Source organism: Bombus huntii, chromosome 8 (assembly GCF_024542735.1).
Source record: "Bombus huntii isolate Logan2020A chromosome 8, iyBomHunt1.1, whole genome shotgun sequence".
Lineage (NCBI taxonomy): Eukaryota > Metazoa > Arthropoda > Insecta > Hymenoptera > Apidae > Bombus > Bombus huntii.
Genome location: NC_066245.1, coordinates 8,871,894 through 8,892,731, shown reverse-complemented (window position 1 = coordinate 8,892,731; position 20,838 = coordinate 8,871,894). Strand labels below are relative to the sequence as shown.

The following is a 20,838-nucleotide window of genomic DNA, read 5'->3' as shown; positions in this document are numbered from 1 at the left end:
GTGGAAAACGACTGTTTACGACAGTTCAGGTGCATCGATTGTAAGGGCGTTGAGCTTGCGCTCATGATATCGCGTGCGTGCATTTCTTTTAGTACTTCAAAATCGATTATTACTCATGAATGTAGAGAACGTCTGCAATTGTGGAAATGGATGGTAGCGTTACCAGCTATAGAATCTTACTTTCTGTCTAGACATAAGTGGAACAGTTTGGACTATAAGTGCACGACGATTAGTAGTTGCTAGTGTTATGAAAACACAATGTCATGTGCGTGATATGTATGTTCATGTAAAATAACAATATATACATGTGAGTAATTTATTAATGAAATACGTTGCAATTCCTTTACTTTCTCTCTTGTTAGAGAAAGTAGTTTGAAAAAAGAAACATATATTTTGTAATTTGTTTGTACCATAATACCTTATTATTAATTTAATTATCTAATCACTGCTAGTTAATTTTGCGCGATATTATTAAATATTGGTTTCTTTTACATGAAAATAGGCTGTGACTTTTTGTGTTATGTGGATATAGTAAATTATTGTGTCTGTCTTTTGATGTCATACAATTTTTATGTGGCGCCGTGTAATTAAATATGATTAATAAAATATATTGTCTTTACCTTGGTATTTTTTTATGATTTTATACGTTAGTACAATCTAGTATATCGTCATTTTCTATAATCATCTGCTTGATCAATCTATCGTCAAAATCACTGTATGTTTATCATAATGTTATTTATCGTTACCGAAGTTAATAATAATGTATACTGTATAATGTACATTTAGGTAGCAACAAACATTTTTACAATATATTTCTTTATTTACTATTCCATAAATGAATATACGAAAATAACGGAATAATTATCAAATCATTACATAGTGGCATTCCGAACGAAGTTTAAGTACGCGAATGATGTTTTTAGAATCTGCAAAAACGAAGTTAGATTTAGTCACCGGTAGATTAAACGGTTGATTTGTGTAAATTTTGAACAGGCAAAACACGAAGGAAATATTTGAAAAAACCTACATTTCCGAAAGTAGGCAAGGATAAAAGAAATATTCTGCCGGCGCTAATTTTCACCGGATTATTCGACATAGCGATGATCAACATAAGATCTTGAACTGTTTTGACTGGTAAGCGGTACCAATCAATCATATAGCAAGATATTCCGATGTTAGTACTCTGTAGTGTAAATGACGAATAATAAACGAAATTGATCAATACATTTTCGTACATTAATTACGTTGATACATTGAAAATAGTTGAATATTACAAAATACCTTTTCTATTAGAAGATTACCAATGTAGCATAACAAGAACATATTAAATGTTAAGGATACTAATAGCATCGAGAATGTTGCCACACCAATCTTATTATTGTCTTGCCATTCCTACTAAATACATAAGAGTATGGAAAATTCCTGAAGACATAAATCAGAAGCAACAAGAACGTACCGTTATACAGTAGTATTCGAGCAAGCATATTACCAACGTGGAACCAACGAATTCGAAAAAACACGCTTCCTGCAGAACCGTCTCAATCATTGTAGAAAATCTATAACAGTAACCGATCTGTTGTTTGTCAGTTTCATGCAATTTATTATTTTACCTACGTACTTTAAAATTTTTATGTGGTTCTCTACGATTTCTATCAGTCGAGTGTCTGGCTTAGAATTTTTCTGGGCGAATTTTCCATCGACCAGATCATTTAATTGAGATATAACGACATCAATCTGCCCACAAGCGTGTGTTGCAAAAAGCGCAGCCAATCCACAACACGCAACTGTCACAGAGTTGAACAAAAGTGTGCACATGCATTGGAGAACGTACACTATTTCGTAGATGGGACTTTTTTGGGCGTCGAAAAATCCACTATATGTAGGGTACACTAGCACTCTGGTTGTACGATTATTTTCCCTCAGGACTGATGCCATTGCATATTGCATGATTGTAATATAGCACATTTCAGAGCTGTACATGAACACGGCACTGTATATGGTGAGATCTCGACCGATTTTTCCATATTTTAGCATCAGCATGCGATTTCTTTGGAATTCTACCTGTCAAACAATTTTTATGTTTTTTACAAACGTTCCTCATACTAAATCATATTTATAAGTGCGTAGTACAGAGGACAAATGGTACAAGTGATAAAATTTGATTTTAAAGTAATTGGATGCAAAACTTCGTTTTAATACAGAAATCGAAAGGTTTCTGAGCTTTTCACATACTTGTCCGACTAACCTGCTTCCAATCTGTCTGCACCTGTTCGATACAGTATTCGATGTTCGGTCTGCGCGCTATCAGAGCCCAATACTTCATCAGGTTGGTTGAAGCAAAACAAATCAAGCCTAAGAATCTCAGTTTTAATGAAGTGTCTTTTTCTTCCAGTATAACGTAAAGCACAAACTGCAGTACGTTGAAAACCGACACGAAATTACTGAGACCTACTACAATTTTTGGTACAAATTTTCCGATGCCTTTTAGCATAGCGGGCCACATCCCGATGGAATTCAAAACCCATTTGTTGTGTTTCGTCACGTAAACGATGTCTTCCTCGTAGTTTGGATTTCGTGGTTGTCGAACGGAAAGATGCATATTCGCGGGTAGGTGGAAAACGACTGTTTACGACAGTTCAGGTGCATCGATTGTAAGGGCGTTGAGCTTGCGCTCGTGATATCGCGTGCGTGCATTTCTTGCAGCAATTCAATATCGATTATTACTTATGAATGTGGTGAACGTCTGCAATTGTGGAAATAGATGACAGCGTTACCAGCTATAGAATCTAACTTTCTGTCTAGACATAAGTGGAACAGATTAAAAGATAAGTGCACGACGATTAGTAGCTACTGGTGTGAAGAAAACACAATATCGTGTGCGTGATATATATATATTCACGTAAAATAACAGCATATATGTATATATATATATATGTGAGTAACTTATTAATGAAATACTTTTCAATTTCTCTTTTTTCGCATTTGTTAAAAGGAGCAGTTTGAAAATGCAACATTTTCCAATTTATCTTTATAATAATAGCTTATTATTAATTTTATTATATAATTATTGCTAGCTAATATTATGATATATTTTTAAATGTTGACTTCTTTTAAATGAATGTTGGTTATTGCTGTGTAGACATACGAAATTATGATATACGTGGTTTGGTGTAATATGATGTGTACAAAGTTTCGTGCATTTAAATACGAATAATAAAATACATTATTTTTACCTTGATATTTCTGTATAATTTCACATAACAATAGATGCTAGTATGTCGTTATTTTCTACGATTTTGTACTTGGGTAACCTACTGTCAAAATTACCTTACATATTCACTAAAATGCTGTGTGTCGTTATGAAAAAAAAGTGCTATGTACTATAAAATATAAATTAAAATAGCAACCAATACCATTACAACAAATTTCTTTATTTAATATTACACTTGGATTACGAAAATAACGGAATAATCATTAAATTGTTACATAAGAGTATTCCTGATAAAGTTTAAGTACGCGAATGATGTCTTTAAAATCTGCAAAGACGAAGTTAGATTTAGTCACCGATAGATTAAACGGTTGATTTGTGTAAATTTTGAACAGGTAAAGCATGAAGGAAATATTTGTAAAAACATACATTTCCGAAAGTAGGCAAGGATAAAAGAAACATTCTGCCAGCGCTAATTTTCACCGGACTACTCGACATAGCGATAATCAACATAAGATCTTGAACTGTTTTGACTGGTAAGCGGTACCAGTCAATCATATAGCAAGATATTCCGATGTTAGTACTCTGTAGTGTAAATGACGAATAATAAACGAAATTGATTAATACATTTTCGTACATTGATTACTTTACTATATTGAAAAGAGTTGAGTATTACGAAATACCTTTTCTAGCAGAAGATTGCCAATGTAGCATAACAAGAACATATTGAACGTCAAGGATACCAGTAACATCGAGTATGTTGCCAAACCAATTTTATTATTCTGTTGCCAATCCTATTAAAAACATAAAAATACCATAAATTTCTAGAAATACAAACCAGCAACAACAAGAACGTACCGTTATACAATAGTATTCGAGCAAGCATATTACAAACGTGGAACCAACGAATTCGAAAAAGCACACTTCCTGCAGAACCGACTCAATCATCGCAGAAAATCTACAATAGTACGCGATATGTGTTTGGTCAGTATTAAACAATGTTTTATTTTACCTTCGTACTTTAAAATTTTTATGTGATGTTCTACAATTTCTATCAATCGAGTGCTTGGATTAGAATTTTTCTTGGCGAATTTTCCATCGGCCAGATCATTTAACTGAGATATAACGACATCAAGCTGTCCACAGGCGTGTGTTGCAAAAAGAGCAGCCAAAGCACAACACCCAACTGTCACAGAGTTGAATACAAATGTGCACATGCATTGGAGAACGTACACGATTTCGTAGATGGGACTTTTTTGAGCATCGAAAAATCCACTATACGTAGGGTACACTAACACCCTGATTGTACGATTATTTTCCTTCAGGCTCATTCCCATTGCATACTGCATGATCGTAACGTAGCACACGAGTGCGGTATACATGAACGCGGCACTGTATATGGTGAGATCTCGTCCGATCTTTCCGTATTTTAGCATCAACAGGCGATTTCTTGGGAATTCTACCTGCCAAATGATTATTGCACAAATGATTTTTGTACAAACAATATTTTAAGTGGGTAGTTCAGGGGAGAAGTGGTGTAAGTGATAAAATTTTGATTTGTGCAAACTATGAGTAAAGATACATTTTAATACAGAAACCAGTATGTTTCCAAATAGTAAAATACTTTACCAAAAATGCAGTGACTACAAAAAATATTCTGCACATCGCTTTATTTACTATAATATTCTATTTACATATTAGTTAATTATGTCCAAGTATATTAAATTTCGTATCATAGAGTACTACGTATTTCATGTGACTACATAAATTTGATACTGTGAAAATGAAATATACATACAAAATCCGATAAGAAGCTCTTCGTAATACACGCGTATAATTTATAATATAATATAACGTAAGTAAAGCTTTATGTAAATATTGTTCGTAGCCATTGTCCTTATAACGTACTGAGAGTTAATAACATATTTTCTAAATAAATTTGTTAACTAGGTATTGTTTCTTTCTATAGATATTTGTCTTTTATTTTAATACAAAATGCACTTATATTGCTGGTCATGAGTATTAGTAAACTTACTTTGTGTATGAAAGGAGCCCTATATTTCGTGCAAATTATATACCTCCCATGCTATTTTTATTTTACAGCTATTTCATAAATTTGTGTTTTGCAATTTTATATTTTATAGACCCTATTTTACTCACACTGTATGTTTCTTATGGGACATATTAATGTGAATCATTCAATATGGTAAAATTTGTTAGAATTTTTTAACAAGTATGTAACAAATGGGTATCCTAATAACCGTAATCAATACAATTTTTCACTTTTCCACTAAGCATTTCACATACATTAGTTTGACTGACCTGCTTCCAATCTGTCTGTATCTGCTCGATGCAGTATTCAATGTTTGGTTTGCGCAGTATCAGAGCCCAATACTTCATCAGGTTGGTTGAAGAATAGCAAGCCAATCCTAAGAGCCTTAGTCTTAGTAAAGGATCCTTTTCTTCCAATATAATATATAGCACACACTGCACTACGCTGAAGAACGACACGAAATTACTGAGTCCAATCACAATTTTTGGTACAAATTTGCCGATGCCTTCTAGCACAGCGGGCCACATCCCGATGGAATTTAGAACCCATTTATTGTGTTTCGTCACGTAAATGATATCTTCCTCGTATTTTGGATTCCGCGGTTGATCGGCTTGATATCGAACGGAGAGGTGCATATTCGTGGCCAGGTGGAAAACGACTGTTTACGACAGTTCAGGTGCATCGATTGTAAGGGCATTGAGCTTGCGCTCATGATATCGCGTGCGTGCATTTCTTTTAGTACTTCAAAATCGATTATTACTCATGAATGTAGAGAACGTCTGCAATTGTGGAAATGGATGGTAGCGTTACCAGCTATAGAATCTTACTTTCTGTCTAGACATAAGTGGAACAGTTTAGACTATAAGTGCACGACGATTAGTAGTTGCTAGTGTTATGAAAACACAATGTCATGTGCGTGATATGTATGTTCACGTAAAATAACAATATATACATGTGAGTAATTTATTAATGAAATACGTTGCAATTCCTTTACTTTCTCTCTTGTTAGAGAAAGTAGTTTGAAAAAAGAAACATATATTTTGTAATTTGTTTGTACCATAATACCTTATTATTAATTTAATTATCTAATCACTGTCAGTTAATTTTGCGCGATATTATTAAATATTGGTTTCTTTTACATGAAAATAGGCTGTGACTGATTGTGTTTTGTGGACATAGTAAATTACTGTGTCTGTGGTTTGTTGTCATACAATGTTTATGTGGCATCGTGTAATTAAATATGATTAATAAAATATGTTGTCTTTACCTTGGTATTTTTTTATGTTTTTTAATTTTCATACATTAGTACGATTTAGTATATCGTCATTTTCTATAATCTCCTGCTTGATCAATCTATCGTCAAAATCACTGTATGTTTATCATAATGTTATTTATCGTTACCGAAGTTAATAATAATGTATACTGTATAATGTACATTTAGGTAGCAACAAACATTTTTACAATATATTTCTTTATTTACTATTCCATAAGTGAATATACGAAAATAACGGAATAATTATTAAATCATTACATAGTGGCATTCCGAACGAAGTTTAAGTACGCGAATGATGTTTTTAGAATCTGCAAAAACGAAGTTAGATTTAGTCACCGGTAGATTAAACGGTTGATTTGTGTAAATTTTGAACAGGCAAAACACGAAGGAAATATTTGAAAAAACCTACATTTCCGAAAGTAGGCAAGGATAAAAGAAATATTCTGCCGGCGCTAATTTTCACTGGAGTGTTCGACATAGCGATGATCAACATAAGATCTTGAACTGTTTTAGGTGGTAAGCGGTACCAGTCAATCATATAGCAAGATATTCCGATGTCAGAACTCTGTAATGTAAGCGCCGAATATCAAACGAAACTGATTAATCCATTTCCATACATTGATTACTTGACCATATTGGAAAAGGTTGAGTATTACAAAATACCTTTTCAAGTAGAAGATTACCAATGTAGCATAACAAGAACATATTGAACGTCAAGGATACCAGTAGCATCGAGTATGTTGCCACACCAATTTTATTATTGCTTTGCCAATCCTACTGAAAACATAAAAATACCATATACTTCTATAAACACAAATTAGCAGAAACAAGGACGTACCGTTAGACAATAATATTCGAGGAAGCATACTACCAACGTGGTACCAACGAATTCGAAAAAGCACACTTCCTGCAGAACCGTCTCAATCATAGTAGAAAATCTATAACATTAGGCGATATGTTTCCTGATACTTTCATGCAACTTTTTATTTCACCTACGTACTTTAAAATTTTTATATGATGTTTTACGATTTCCGTCAGTCGAGTGTTCGGACTAGAATTTTTCTCGGCGAATTTTCCATCGACCAGGTCATCTAATTGAGACATAACGATATCAATCTGTCCACAGGCGTGTGTTGCAAAAAGCGCAGCCAATCCACAACACGAAACTGTCACGGAGTTGAACAAAAGTGTGCACAAGCATTGGAGAACGTACACGATTTCGTAGATGGGACTTCTTTGGACGTCGAGCAATCCACTATAGGTAGGGTATACTAGCACTCTGGTTGTACGATTATTTTCCTTCAGCATTGATCCCAATGCATATTGCATGATTGTAATGTACAACATTTCAGAGCCATACATGAACACGGCACTGTATATGGTCAGATCTCGTCCCATCTTTCCGTATTTTAACATCAGTATGCGATTTCTTTGGAAATCTACCTGTCAAATGATTTTTATGTTTTTCACAAACGTTCCTCATACTAAATCACATTTATATGTAAGTCAGAGTGTAGTTCAGGGGATAAGTGGTACAAGTGATTAAATTTGATTTTAAGGAAACTGGGTGTAATCTTTCATTTTAATACAGAAACCTACAAAAGCCTTCTGTGCTTCTGACATAGATATACTTGACTGACTCACTTGCTTCCAATCTATCTGCACCTGTTCGATACAGTATTCGATATTCGATTTGCGCGCTATCAGAGCCCAATACTTCATCAGATTGGTTGAAGCAAAACAAATCAAGCCTAAGAATCTCACTTTTAATGTAGGGTTCTTCTCTTCCAGTATAATGTGTAGTATAAATTGCAGTACGTTCAAAGACGATACGAAATTACTCAGACCTATTATAATTTTTGGTACAAATTTTCTGATTCCTTTTACTACAGTGGGCCACATGCCGATGGTACTCAGAACCCATTTGTTGTGTTTCGTCACGTAAACGATGTCTTCCTCGTAGTTTGTATTCCGTGGTTGTCGAACGGAAAGATGCATATTCGCGGGCGGATCGAGAACGACTGTTTACCACAGTTCAAGTGTATTGATTGTATGTCGCTGAGCTTAAGCTCGTGATATTGCGTGCGTGCATCTGCAACTCTACTATTATTTGCAGCTACACTTGGAAATCGATCAATATGACTGAAAAAAAGGCGCGTCTGGAACTATAGCATGGAATATTTACAACAACTAGTAGCCAGTTCCGCAAGGTAAACAGAGGAGATGGAAAGCTGCAATTACGCATAAGTGTTCGAAAGTTTGGTATTACTGTTTTTCAAACGATATACGACTGTAAGCTGTATAGTTGTGATTTTGTATTGAAGGAGATGTATTTTTATAATACATGTAAGTGGAATATGTTATGAAATTTTAAATGTCGTAACATTAGCATATTCCGGACATTTCTGTCTTTTTACTATAAAAATTCACTGAAAAATTATATTTTTTGTTCGTTTTAAAAGGAAAAGAATGTGATGACTGCATTTTGACGCATGAAATAGCGATAAATAAGTGCAAGTTGCGAAATTTTATCAACTGCTAATAGAAATGTTTCAGATATATATATTTTCTCTCACTGATTTTAATACTGAACAAATTTGAAACTATTCGAATTTAGATTGATTATCTGCTATGATTAATTTTGATACCTGCATTTTAGATTTAATAAGTGATATCTGAAAAAATAATTTTTCAATAGTAGCATAATACAATTGTATGATTACGATATTGAAAGATATGTGTTCTTACCAATCTGCCACTGTTTGAAGTAAATTCAAATAAACTAATGACGTTTTTGCTACCTGGAAATTTTTAAGTGCAGAAGTTTATTAGTCTATTTTATTTAAATTATTCGATTCGGTATACAGTGAAATTGTTTACAAATCAGAAACTTACGGAGCTAAAAGTGTTCAGAGATAATTCAATTATTTTTCCAGCAGTTAGTTTTGGCGGATACTGAGATATAGAGATCAGTAGAATAAGATCGTAAGCTTCTTTAGCTGGCAAGTTATACCAGTCGATTTCATAAGAAGCTGTACCAATTTCGCTACACTAATTATAATCATTAAGAATATCTAATGAAATAAAAAATATATAAAAAAGAAATTTGTACCTGCTCAGAAAGTAGTTCACCTATGTAGCAAAATATAAATATATTAAATGTAAAGGAAGTCAACAGAGTAATATAGGTGAATGTAACGATTAGATCAGTGCTTGCCCATTCCTAAAATACATTTATCACAATTATGTTCACTTACAATCTATCTTTAACATAAAGAAACATATACTAATTCAATCGCTTACCATCAAGCAGTAATATTCGAGCATACACATATTCATCGTGCACTCTACGATCTCTGTCAAGCAAATCTGATATAAAGCATCTTCGATATTTTTCGAAAATCTGAAATTTCCAAAAAAGAAGATATATGTGTATGTAAAATATTCAAATATCTGTATGAATACATTTGAGAAGAAAAGTAAGTGGTCAATTGGGATAGCGGTCAGTGAAGCAGAATCGAATTGGTATTAATGTTATTGTGTTTCATTTATTATATATCCTTATTATATATCCTTACATTACATAGATAATTTAGTAAAAAAATGAAATTAATATTTATATTATTGTGTAGGTGTTCCGTATTTAGCGAAACTTTATAACAATTTTCACCACCTATCCACTTATTTTTGTTCCCAACAGTATGTACAAAAGATGCAGGAAAATACGCACAGATTCTTATCGTGTTAAAATTCATTCGTATTAAAAGAGAAGTCTTGTCGATTAATAAATTCGATATGCATTACCTTAAAGTTTCTACGTGATCGCGCACAATAACAGCAAAAAGATCACGATCCTTGCTCTCCACCAAATTCTGCAACCTTACAATCTGTATTTGAATCTGGCCACAAACATGAGTAACAAACACTGCAGCCAAACCATATGCAACCGTGGTGATGCTATACATAATCATAGCAGCGAAACAGTGGAGAAAGAACACGATTTCATAGGTAGGACTAGATTGCGTATCAAAAAACGGATCGTAACCGATATAAGTCAATGGTCTAACTGTATAATTCTCTCTAGTCTTATCCGTGGACAAGAATTGCGCTACCGTGTGATAGGACATTCCACCTGTATATATAAAAACGGCGCACATGGTGATAAGCTTTCTGCTAATGCCCGCGTATTTTAACATAATCGCTCGATGACTCGGATCCTGCACTCTCTTCCAGTCATTTTTGAGCTGTCGGATGCACCTCTGCAGGAAGGCTCCTTTTAGGGCGAGGTAAGTGTACTTAACTGTGGCAAATACACAGAAGCCAACTGGACCGAGCATTTTCACCTTCATGTAAAGATTTTTCTCTACGAAGAAGAAGTGATGGCCAGATGGCAAGATGATGAAGAATATACTGCAGAAGCATATGATCATGACGACGACTGAGAGAAGCTGTTCCAGTCTGCTCGTGTGATTGTTAACGAGGGGCCACATTCCAATCAGCTTCAACAGCCATTGACACATCTGCAGCGTGTAATGTATGTCGTCCTGGTAATGGTTGTTTTTTAGTTGATCGTCACCTATGGTGTATGATTGATCATACATACTGGCAGCTCTAGCGCACACTGTCGACTGGCCGATAGGATAGAAACTTTCAACACGATATTGTCAGAACGCAAGCGCGCGCTCCTCCGTTTCGATGAACTTCTCCACATACTTCGTGAATGAGGGGGCTTCGTAGGGGAAACTTTCTTCGGTGATTATTAAGCATGCAAGTTTTTTCATCTTTTACAGGTTCTGTATTCGCATGTTGGAGGAGAGGTTTAGTGGAGTTACAGTGCAAAGAAATCGTGCATTCAGCTAATAAACGTGTGTGGTGTTCTACTTTTAACATTTTGCTGTAAGGGATGAAATACTTTATTGTGATTTCAATATGATGAGATGTGAAGTATGAACTAATATGTTTATGTTAAATACATATATTATGCTATTGCATGTCAATGTGTATTGTATTTTATGTTGGATATACATTTTATTCTATCGATGTTTTAAATTGTAATAATTTTTATATATGTATCTATTTGTTATTTTAACTTCCATTTGAGATCGTTAAGTGATCATAATTATATAAAGGATCTTTACCGGGCAAATGATACCAGTTTGTCATGTAAACCATGTCACCAACTTTCTGGTACTGTCAGCAATATAAATTGTTTGGTGAAACCATGCTGATGTCTTCTAGCACGGTGGGTTACATCTCGATGGTACTCAGATTTTGTTTGTTGTGTATCGTTACGTTATCGATTTCTTTCTCATAATTTAGATTTCGCGGATGATCTTTCTGACATCGGTCGCGGAGGTGCATATTTGTAAACGAATCAAATGCAGCTATTTACAAATTCAAGTGCATTGATTGTGAGGTTGTTAAGTTTGAGCTCGTGATGTCTTGTGCGTACATCTGAAAATATATTACTATTCGCAACTTGCAAATCGATGCATACTGCTTAAAAAACGAGCGTCTGATATTATATGTTATATATACAGCTAGAAACCAGTTTTGTAAGGCAAACAGAAGAGATCGAAAGCTGGTATCATGCATAAGTGCTCGACGATTAGGTGTTACTGCTTTTCAAATGGTATACGACTGTAAGCTATACAGTTGTTATGAAGAGATACACTTTGTATTGAAAAAAATTGCACTTTTAATACTGGACAAATTTGGAACTATTCCTATTTAGATTGATCATCTACTACAATTAATTCTGATACCTGAATTTCACATTTCGAACAGGTTTCATCTGCGAAAATAATTTTTTAATAATATGATGATATGATTTTACGATTCTGATAGTAAAAGATAAGTGTTCTTACCAATCTGCCACTGTTTGAAGTAAATTCAAATAAACTAATGACGTTTTTGCTACCTGGAAATTTTTAAGTGCAGAAGTTTATTATTCTATTTTATTTAAATTATTCGATTCGGTATACAGTGAAATTGTTTACAAATCAGAAACTTACGGAGCTAAAAGTGTTCAGAGATAATTCAATTATTTTTCCGGCAGTTAGTTTTGGTGGATATTGAGATATAGAGATCAGTAGAATTAGGTCGTAAGCTTCTTTAGCTGGCAAGTTATACCAGTCGATTTCATAGGAAACTGTACCAATTTCACTACACTAATTATGATCATTGAGAATGTCTAATGAGACGAAGAGAATACGCGAGTAAACAAAATTGTCTTGCAACTACCTGCTCAGAAAGAAGTTCACCTATGTAGCAAAATATAAATATATTAAATGTGAAGGAAATCAACAGAGTCATATAAGTCAATGTAGCGATTAGATCACTGTTTGCCCATTCCTAAAAGACATTTATCAAAATTTCAATTTCTTAAAATTTATCTTCAACGTAAATAAATTAATTGAGTTGCTTACCACCAAGCAGTAATATTCGAGCATACACATATTTATCGTGCATTCTACGATCTCTGTCAAGCAAATCTGGTACAAAGCATCTTCGATATTTTTAGAAAATCTGAAATTTCGATGTATTTACTTTTCTATATAAAATCCCGTCTATAACATAAGAAATATTTGAACATGTATATGAATACAGTTGAGCAGGAAACTAAGTAGCCAATTAGAACAACCAAGAATAGTAATCAGCACGAAGTTTAATCGTACTGGTGTTAGTCTTATATCGAGTTTCATTTATTCTATATATATCCTTATATTATATAGACTATTTCGTAAATAAATAAATAAAACTCCTTTGATATTAATTTGCGCTACCTGTTTATTTATTTTTGTCTCTGTCTGTATGGTATATAATTTGTAGTAAAAAGCTCACACATTCTTATAACGGTAGAAATATCATCAATTGATAAATTCGATATTCGTTACCTTAAAATTTTCACGTGATCGCGCACAATGACAGTAAAAAGATCACGATCCTTGCTCTCCACCAAATTCTGCAACCTTACAATCTGTATTTGAATCTGGCCACAAACATGAGTAACAAACACTGCAGCCAAACCATATGCAACCGTGGTGATGCTATACATAATCATAGCAGCGAAGCAGTGAAGAAGGAACACGATTTCATACGTAGGGCTGGACTGCGCATCAAAAAACGGGTCGTAACCGATATACGCCAATGGTCTAACTGTGTAATTTTCTCTAGTCCTCTCCTTGGACAAGAATTGCGCCACCGTGTGATAGGACATTCCACCTGTATATATAAAAACAGCGCACACGGTGATAAGCTTTCTGCTGACGCCCGCGTATTTTAACATGATCGCCCGATGACTCGGATCTTGCACTCTCTTCCAGTCATTTCTGAGCTGTCGGATGCACCTCTGCAGGAAGGCTCCTTTTAGGGCAAGGTAACTGTACTTAACTGTTGCAAATACACAGAAACTAACCGGACCGAGCATTTTCATCTTCATGTAAAGATTTTTCTCTACGAAGAAGAAGTGATGGCCAGATGGTAAGATGATGAAGAATATACTGCAGAAGCATATGATCATCACGACGATTGAGAGGAGCTGTTCGAATCTGCTAGTGTGATTGTTAACGAGAGGCCATATTCCAATCAGCTTCAACAGCCATTGACACATCTGCAGCGTGTATTGTATGTCGTTCTGGTAATGGTTGTTTTTTAGTTGATCGTCACCTATGGTGTATGATCGATCATACATACTGGCAGCTCTAGCGCACACTGTCGACTGGCCGATGGGATAGAAACTTTCAACACGATATTGTCAGAACGCAAGCGCGCGCTTCTCCGTTTCGATGAACTTCTCCACATGCTTCGTGAATGAGGGGGCTTCGTAGGGGAAACTTTCTTCAGTGATTATTAAGCATGCAAGTTTTTTCATCTTTTACAGGTTCTGTATTCGCATGTTGGGGGAGAGGTTTAATGGAGTTACTGTGCAGAGTAATCATGCGATCGGAGAATAAGCGTATGTCGTGTACCACTTATTTAATTTTACTATAAGTGGCGATATATCTTATTGTGCTTTTTAAATGGCTGTGAAAAATTAATATTTCTGTGTCAAATATATATATCGTTTTATTGCGTGCCAGTGTGTATTATATTTTATATTGCATATACATTTTATTCTATCGATGTTTCAAATTGTAATAATTTTTATATATGTATCTATTTAATAGTCTTTAGACTGTTTTGTGTAATGGACTTCTGCTTTGTTTTAGAAAAATTATGTTGTACCTGTTGCAATGCGAGAGGTTGTTCATGTGAAATTTTACTCTATTGCGTCGAGCTGCAACTTACAGCAATTGAGTTTCTAAAGCTTAAGGGCAGTTTGGAAGAGACCAGATACTAGGTAGAAGAAATGTGTTCACTTAATGAAGTTCTATTACTAGGCAAGTTATTGGGCTTAATTAGAGAGGGTAGACAGAAAAAGCAATTGGTTAGTGCACGTTTCATAGAAAGAGGAAGTCCAGTTGCGACATACAGGTCGCATCAGAGCAGCGACAGGTGATCGCATGCGAAGTTCGAGTGTCCGACTAAAGGTTTGCAGGCAAGAAAATAATAAAGCGCGCAGAGTTTAAAGAAAAGAAAATAGTATACTAATACCACACAATTTTGCATCGTTGTGTTGTCTTTTGTTGTACAGAACCAGCTGTCGTTTCCTTAAACTACTTCTGAAGACTGGAAGGCTTTACAATTGTCTTGAAGCGCTGTGACAGTATCCTTTTATGTTAATAGCGGCTATAGAATTTTATTATACACCTTATGGATTATAAAAAAGGCAAAGATATTTTGGAGGAAATTTTTCAGAAATTTACATGTCCGGAAATGTAAGATTAAGATCTCTTTTTTAATGGATTATGAAAAGGAGAAAAATGTAAGTATGGGAAAAAGAAAGAACAGAAGTTAGAATTCCTGTTGCATATCCTTTCTAAAATACAATCACTAATTCAGTTTTTAATTTCATGTTTCAAATTTTCAAACGTTTATCGTATAATTTAATCCGTTGTATATTTTAGAGTCTAACACTAAAATAATTCAAATTATTTCAATAATAAATTGGAGACTTCACTCAGAATATTAAATAAATTATGTAAATTTCAGGTACAGCTTCAGCATCCCATTTGGGACAGAATGTCTGGAAAAGTAAGTACTCAGGAATAGACTAACATTATTTCATGGTAGTATTGTCAAAAATCATACATTTCATTACTAGTCTGTAACTGTTTGAAGTAGATTGAGATAAACTAGCGACGTTTTTGCTACCTGGAAATAGTAAAGTACAAAATTTTGATTTAATTGTGTCATAATATTAAAATTATTTAAAAAATAAGAACTTACGGAGCTAAAAGTATTCAGAGACAATTCAATAATTTTACCGGCCGTTAGTTTCGGTGGATATTGAGATATAGAGATCAGTAGAATTAGGTCGTAAGCTCTCTTAGCTGGCAGCTGATACCATTCGATTTCGTAGGAAGTTGTACCAATTTGGCTACACTAATTACGATCATTGAGAACGCTTAATAATATAGAAAATGTGTAAATAAGCGAAATTCCTGTTTAACTACCTGTTCAGTGAGAAGTTCGCCTATGTAGCAAAATATAAATATATTAAATGTGAAGGAGGTCAACAGAGTCATATAAGTCAATGTAGCGATTAGATCACTGTTTGCCCATTCCTAAAAAGCATTTAACATAATGACACTTTCTTGCAATTAATCATTAAAATACATAAAGACATATCAGTTCAATTGCTTGCCATTAAGCAGTAATATTCCAGTATACACATGCAAATCGTGCATTCTACGATTTCTGTTAAGCATATCTGATACAAAGCATCTTCGATGTTCTTTGAAAATCTGAAATTTTCATACATTTACTTCTTTATATAAGATTCTTTTCGTAATATAAAAGATTTCGTTATACATTAGAATACAGTCGGGAAGGGATTAAGTGTACAGGCGGAGTAGATATCAATGAAGTTTAACCGAATTAGTATTAGTAGTGTATTGAATTACATTTTATTTATTATATGTATAGCATTGTAATATATAGATTATTTATTAAATAATTGAAATTAATATTTACATTTTTTTTGCAAACAGGTCGTATTTAACGAAACTTTATTGATACCACCTTGCACTACCTATTCATTTATTTTTGTCACCAAATGTACGATATATAAATTGTATGAAAAGTGCATAAACTCTTATCATGTTGGAGATCTTATCAATTAACAACTTTGATATTCGTTACCTTAATGTTTCCGCGTGATCGTGCACAATCACACTAAAGAGATCACGATCCTTGCTCTCCACCAAATTCTGCAATCTTGCTATTTGTATTTGAATCTGGCCACAAACGTGAGTAACAAACACTGCAGCCAAACCATATGCAACCGTGGTGATGCTATACATAATCATAGCAGCGAAGCAGTGAAGAAAGAACACGATTTCATACGTAGGACTGGATTGCGTATCAAAAAACGGGTCGTAACCGATATACGCCAATGGTCTAACTGTGTAATTTTCTCTAGTCCTCTCCTTGGACAAGAATTGCGCCACCGTGTGATAGGACATTCCACCTGTATATATAAAAACAGCGCACATGGTGATAAGCTTTCTGCTAATGCCCGCGTATTTTAACATAATCGCCCGATGACTCGGATCCTGCACTCTCTTCCAGTCATTTTTGAGCTGTCGGATGCACCTCTGTAGGAAGGCTCCTTTTCGGGCGAGGTAACTGTACTTAACTGTTGCAAATACACAGAAGCTAACCGGACCGAGCATTTTCATCTTCATATATAAATTTTTCTCTACGAAGAAGAAATGATGACCAGATGGCAAGATGATGAAGAATATGCTGGAGTAGCACGTGATCATGAGTACGATTGAGAGGAGCTGTTCGAGTCTGCTAGTATGATTGTTAAGGAGAGGCCATATTCCAATCAGCTTCAACAGCCATTGACACATCTGCAGCGTGTAATGTATGTCGTTTTGGTAATGGTTATTTTTTAGTTGATCGTCAACTATAGTGTATGATCGATCATACATACTGGCAGCTCTAGTGCACACTGTCGACTGGCCGATAGGATAGAAACTTTCAACACGATACTGTCAGAACGCAAGCGCGCGCTTCTCCGTTTCGATGAACTTCTCCACATGCTTCGTGAATGAGGGGGCTTCGTAGGGGAAACTTTCTTCGGTGATTATTAAGCATGCAAGTTTTTTCATCTTTTATAGGTTCTGTACTCGCATGTTGGAGGTGAACTGTGGTGCTTGAGTGTAGTTACAGAGCGCAGAAGTAGTGTGATCGAATAATAAGTTTGTTGTAGTCCACTTTTTAAATTTTGTTATAGGTGATGACATATCTTATTATGGTTCCTAAATGACGTATGATGTGAACTATGAATTAATATTTTTATGTTAGATATATATTTCAAATTATAATATATATATTGTACTACTGTATGTCAGAACGTATTATACTTTGTGTTGAATACATATATCACACTATCAGTGTTTTAAATTGTTGGAATCTTTATATATATATATTTAACTAATAGCGACATTTTCCAAGTTTGCCTGTCGAGTGTCTTGTGCAATGGATGTCTGCTTTGTTTGAAGAAAATTATATGGTAACTTTTTATGTTAGCAGCAGCTTTAGAATTTAATTATACGCGATGAGGTTTATGAAAAGGGACGGAGATGTTTTAGGGATATTTCCAGTAATACTATTTTATATGTCTGAAAATGTAAGATTAACATCTTTTTTTTAGTGGATAATGAAGAGAAGAAAAATGTAAGTATGGGAAAAAAACGAAAGGTTAAAATCCTGTCGTGTATCGTTTCTAGAATTCAATCATCAATCCAGTTTTTAATGTCACTTTTCCAATTTTCAATCGTTTACCGTATTATTCTGTCTGTTGTATATTGTAAAGTTTAATATTAAAATAATTCAAATTATTTCAACAATGAATATCCGATTTCACTAAGAATATTAAATAGATTGTGTAAATTCCAAGTAGAACGCCAGCATCACATTTGGGACAGAATATCTGTAATAATAATTTTTCAGTAGTGGAATGGCATAATTTCATGTTAATATGATCAGAAATCGTAAGTTAAATTACCAGTCGGTAACTGTTCGAAGTAAATTCAAATAAATTACCGACGATTTTGCTACCTGGAAACAGTAAAGAGTAAAACTTTGATTTAATTGTGTCATAATATTAACACTATTTCAAAAATAAAGACTTACAGAGCTAAAAGTATTCAGAGACAGTTCAATTATTTTTCCGGCCGTCAGCTTTGGTGGATAGTGAGATATGGAGATCAGTAGAATTAGGTCATAAGCTTTCTTAGCTGGCAGCTGATACCATTCGATTTCATAGGAAGTTGTACCAATTTGGCTACACTGATTACGACCATCGAAAACACTTAATAACGTAAAAAATACATAAATAAGCGAAATTCTTTTGTAGCTACCTGTTCAGTGAGAATTTCGCCTATGTAGCAAAATATAAATATATTAAATGTGAAGGAGATCAACAGAGTAACGTAAGTTAATATGGCGATCGCATCGCTATTTTGCCATTCCTAAAATATATTGCGAATAACATCTTTTCATAACCATAGAAAATAAAGAGATATTAATTGAATTGTTTACCATCATACAATAATATTCGAGTAAACACATAATAATCGTCGATTCGACAATCTCCGTCAGACATATTTCACGCAAAGCTTCCTCAACATTTTTCGAAAATCTAAAATATCCACGTGTTTCGTTCTCTAACATTTCCTTCATTTTATAAAACTCTCGTTGTATACTTATTTTATATTCCTTACCTTAAAACTTCCACGTGATCGTGCACAATAACGGACATAGAATCACGGCCGTTGTTCTTTCTCTTCTCGTTTTCCACCAAATCATGCAATCTTGCTATTTGTACTTGGATCTGTCCACAAATGTGAGTAACAAAGATCGCAGCTAAACTGTATGCAACCGTCGTCACGCTGTACATGATCATAGCAGCGAAGCACTGGAGGAAAAACACAACTTCGTACGTAGGACTGGATTGAGTATCCAAGAACGAATCGTAGCCAGGATAAGTCAGTGGTCTAAATGTATAATTCTTCTTATTCCTTTCTTTCGATAAGAATTGCATTACCGTGTGATATGACATTCCGCCAGTATATAGAAAAATGGCACAAAGTGTGATGAGTTTTCTGCTGACCGTCGCATATTTTAACATGATCGTTCGATGATTCGGATCCTGTACCATTTTCCAGTCTTTTTCAACATGCTGGATGCATCGTTCAAAGAAGGCTCCTTTCACACCAAGGTAGCAATATTTAATCGTGGAAGAGAGACAAAAGCCAACTGGGCCGAGCAGTTTCACTTTCACGTGCACACTCTTCTCCACGAAAAAGATATGATAAAATGATGGTAAGATAATAAAGAGCAAACTGGAGAAGCACATGATCATCAGGATGACCGAGACAAGCTGCTCTAGTTTACTGGTATGATTACTAACGAGAGGCCACACTCCGATTGGTTTTAACAGCCATTGGCACATTTGCAGCGTGTAATGTATATCGTTTTCATAATGTATGTTTCTCAGCTGATCATCAACTGTGGTGTATGGTCGATCATGCATACTGACAGCTCTGGTGTACAGGGACGACTGATCGACAGGATAGAAACTTTCGACACGATATGGTCAGAACGCAAGCGCGCGTCTCTTCGTTTGAACTCCTCCACGTGTGTGCGCTTTGTAGGCAAGGGGACACACAGTGGGGAAACTTTCGTCGATAATTAGCGAGCACTCATTCTTGTTTCTTCATTTGCAGGTTTTACATTCGCTGGAGGGTAGTGCTCGAGACATAGTGCAAAGAAATCATTTGATCGGATGATAAGTGTATGTCGTCTACTTCTTCTATTGAACGATTTTTATGTACTATTGTGGTTCCTTAATGCAATGAGATTTGAAATACGATTATATCGTACACCTATATTGGTATTCTTTTATATTAGCTATGCACACTATACCATTAATGTTATGAATTAAAAAAATGTTTATTTAAACTGTGTTATTTTCTAAATTTATTTTTAGTATATTCGTTTTTAATATAATGTATCATATGATATCTTTTATGCAAATAGGACGACTGTAAAAGTTTTTTATCTGTTCTTCGATTTATATAAAATTAGATCTTCAATTATATCTTAAATCTCATTCTAATGAAAATTTAGTGTTAGTGTCCAACAAAGTACAAGAAAGAGTAACAAAAAGTGTAATTGAGAGAAACT

The 20,838-nt window shown here is 34.4% G+C and overlaps 6 protein-coding genes across 9 annotated transcripts; all 6 read right to left on the bottom strand.

The window, feature by feature from the left end:
* Positions 1-3: 3 nt before the first annotated feature.
* LOC126868772 (uncharacterized) lies at positions 4-9,261 on the bottom strand. 3 transcript variants are annotated; one of them, XR_007690750.1, is made up of 7 exons: positions 2,246-2,927; positions 1,619-2,061; positions 1,457-1,556; positions 1,282-1,392; positions 1,028-1,183; positions 621-926; positions 4-132 (listed from the first exon to the last, which is right to left on the bottom strand). XR_007690750.1 is itself a non-coding variant. In XM_050624582.1 (6 exons), exons 1-6 carry the CDS (start codon positions 8,530-8,532, stop codon positions 6,789-6,791), a joined length of 1,218 nt encoding a protein of 405 aa, XP_050480539.1. In that variant the 5' UTR covers positions 8,533-9,261; the 3' UTR covers positions 6,704-6,788. The 3 variants fall into 3 exon arrangements, 2 of the variants coding, with proteins under 2 accessions (XP_050480538.1, XP_050480539.1); XM_050624582.1 differs by lacking the exons at positions 4-132; positions 621-926; positions 1,028-1,183; ... (2 more) ...; positions 1,619-2,061; positions 2,246-2,927 and adding exons at positions 6,704-6,842; positions 6,944-7,099; positions 7,198-7,308; ... (1 more) ...; positions 7,535-7,977; positions 8,179-9,261; XM_050624581.1 differs by lacking the exons at positions 4-132; positions 621-926 and adding an exon at positions 8,382-9,254 and having other exon boundaries at positions 1,052-1,392; positions 2,246-2,448.
* LOC126868769 (odorant receptor 22c-like) lies at positions 3,391-5,900 on the bottom strand. Of its 2 annotated transcripts, XM_050624574.1 has the most exons (6): positions 5,531-5,900; positions 4,229-4,671; positions 4,067-4,166; positions 3,892-4,002; positions 3,638-3,793; positions 3,399-3,536 (listed from the first exon to the last, which is right to left on the bottom strand). In XM_050624574.1, exons 1-6 carry the CDS (start codon positions 5,894-5,896, stop codon positions 3,483-3,485), a joined length of 1,230 nt encoding a protein of 409 aa, XP_050480531.1. In that variant the 5' UTR covers positions 5,897-5,900; the 3' UTR covers positions 3,399-3,482. The 2 variants fall into 2 exon arrangements, with proteins under 2 accessions (XP_050480530.1, XP_050480531.1); XM_050624573.1 differs by having other exon boundaries at positions 3,391-3,793.
* A 17-nt stretch (positions 9,262-9,278) lies between the features above and the next one.
* Positions 9,279-11,281, bottom strand: LOC126868774 (odorant receptor 4-like). Its single transcript, XM_050624584.1, has 5 exons — positions 10,339-11,281; positions 9,838-9,937; positions 9,647-9,757; positions 9,430-9,585; positions 9,279-9,335 (listed from the first exon to the last, which is right to left on the bottom strand). The coding sequence occupies exons 1-5, from the start codon at positions 11,133-11,135 to the stop codon at positions 9,279-9,281; spliced, it is 1,221 nt and encodes a 406-aa protein (XP_050480541.1). The 5' UTR covers positions 11,136-11,281.
* A 1,126-nt stretch (positions 11,282-12,407) lies between these two features.
* On the bottom strand, positions 12,408-14,274 carry LOC126868397 (odorant receptor 4-like). The gene is made up of 4 exons (XM_050623757.1): positions 13,431-14,274; positions 12,963-13,062; positions 12,778-12,888; positions 12,408-12,704 (listed from the first exon to the last, which is right to left on the bottom strand). Exons 1-4 carry the CDS (start codon positions 14,225-14,227, stop codon positions 12,537-12,539), a joined length of 1,176 nt encoding a protein of 391 aa, XP_050479714.1. The 5' UTR covers positions 14,228-14,274; the 3' UTR covers positions 12,408-12,536.
* A 992-nt stretch (positions 14,275-15,266) lies between these two features.
* On the bottom strand, positions 15,267-18,572 carry LOC126868396 (uncharacterized). The gene is made up of 4 exons (XM_050623756.1): positions 16,779-18,572; positions 16,283-16,372; positions 16,092-16,202; positions 15,267-16,020 (listed from the first exon to the last, which is right to left on the bottom strand). The coding sequence occupies exons 1-4, from the start codon at positions 17,574-17,576 to the stop codon at positions 15,736-15,738; spliced, it is 1,284 nt and encodes a 427-aa protein (XP_050479713.1). The 5' UTR covers positions 17,577-18,572; the 3' UTR covers positions 15,267-15,735.
* A 79-nt stretch (positions 18,573-18,651) lies between these two features.
* On the bottom strand, positions 18,652-20,774 carry LOC126868780 (odorant receptor Or2-like). The gene is made up of 5 exons (XM_050624592.1): positions 19,374-20,774; positions 19,192-19,291; positions 19,011-19,121; positions 18,784-18,939; positions 18,652-18,708 (listed from the first exon to the last, which is right to left on the bottom strand). The coding sequence occupies exons 1-5, from the start codon at positions 20,183-20,185 to the stop codon at positions 18,652-18,654; spliced, it is 1,236 nt and encodes a 411-aa protein (XP_050480549.1). The 5' UTR covers positions 20,186-20,774.
* Between the last annotated feature and the right edge of the window lie 64 nt (positions 20,775-20,838).

Bases quoted from the DNA above. Each gene is read 5' to 3' on its own strand.
- LOC126868769 (XM_050624573.1), bottom strand. From the start codon at position 5,896: ATGCACCTCTCCGTTCGATATCAAGCCGATCAACCGCGGAATCCAAAA. The intron at 4,672-5,530 runs GTCAGTCAAACT...ATCATTTGGCAG, and splicing joins TACAGACAGATTGGAAGCAG to GTAGAATTCCCAAGAAATCG. The intron at 4,003-4,066 runs GTACGTTCTTGT...TGTTTTTAATAG, and splicing joins TCGAATACTATTGTATAACG to GATTGGCAACAGAATAATAA.
- LOC126868772 (XM_050624582.1), bottom strand. From the start codon at position 8,532: ATGCATCTTTCCGTTCGACAACCACGGAATACAAACTACGAGGAAGAC. The intron at 7,473-7,534 runs GTACGTAGGTGA...CTAATGTTATAG, and splicing joins CATCATATAAAAATTTTAAA to ATTTTCTACTATGATTGAGA. The intron at 6,843-6,943 runs GTAGGTTTTTTC...TCGTTTTTGCAG, and splicing joins CCTTGCCTACTTTCGGAAAT to ATTCTAAAAACATCATTCGC.
- LOC126868774 (XM_050624584.1), bottom strand. From the start codon at position 11,135: ATGTATGATCAATCATACACCATAGGTGACGATCAACTAAAAAACAAC. The intron at 9,938-10,338 runs GTAATGCATATC...TGGAAATTTCAG, and splicing joins GATCACGTAGAAACTTTAAG to ATTTTCGAAAAATATCGAAG. The intron at 9,758-9,837 runs GTAAGCGATTGA...AATGTATTTTAG, and splicing joins TCGAATATTACTGCTTGATG to GAATGGGCAAGCACTGATCT.
- LOC126868397 (XM_050623757.1), bottom strand. From the start codon at position 14,227: ATGTATGATCGATCATACACCATAGGTGACGATCAACTAAAAAACAAC. The intron at 13,063-13,430 runs GTAACGAATATC...TCGAAATTTCAG, and splicing joins GATCACGTGAAAATTTTAAG to ATTTTCTAAAAATATCGAAG. The intron at 12,705-12,777 runs GTAGTTGCAAGA...GATCATAATTAG, and splicing joins GTGAACTTCTTTCTGAGCAG to TGTAGTGAAATTGGTACAGT.
- LOC126868396 (XM_050623756.1), bottom strand. From the start codon at position 17,576: ATGTATGATCGATCATACACTATAGTTGACGATCAACTAAAAAATAAC. The intron at 16,373-16,778 runs TAACGAATATCA...AGATTTTCAAAG, and splicing joins ATCACGCGGAAACATTAAGG to AACATCGAAGATGCTTTGTA. The intron at 16,021-16,091 runs GTAGTTAAACAG...GATCGTAATTAG, and splicing joins GCGAACTTCTCACTGAACAG to TGTAGCCAAATTGGTACAAC.
- LOC126868780 (XM_050624592.1), bottom strand. From the start codon at position 20,185: ATGCATGATCGACCATACACCACAGTTGATGATCAGCTGAGAAACATA. The intron at 19,292-19,373 runs GTAAGGAATATA...TGGATATTTTAG, and splicing joins GATCACGTGGAAGTTTTAAG to ATTTTCGAAAAATGTTGAGG. The intron at 18,709-18,783 runs GTAAGTCTTTAT...TACTGTTTCCAG, and splicing joins CTCTGAATACTTTTAGCTCT to GTAGCAAAATCGTCGGTAAT.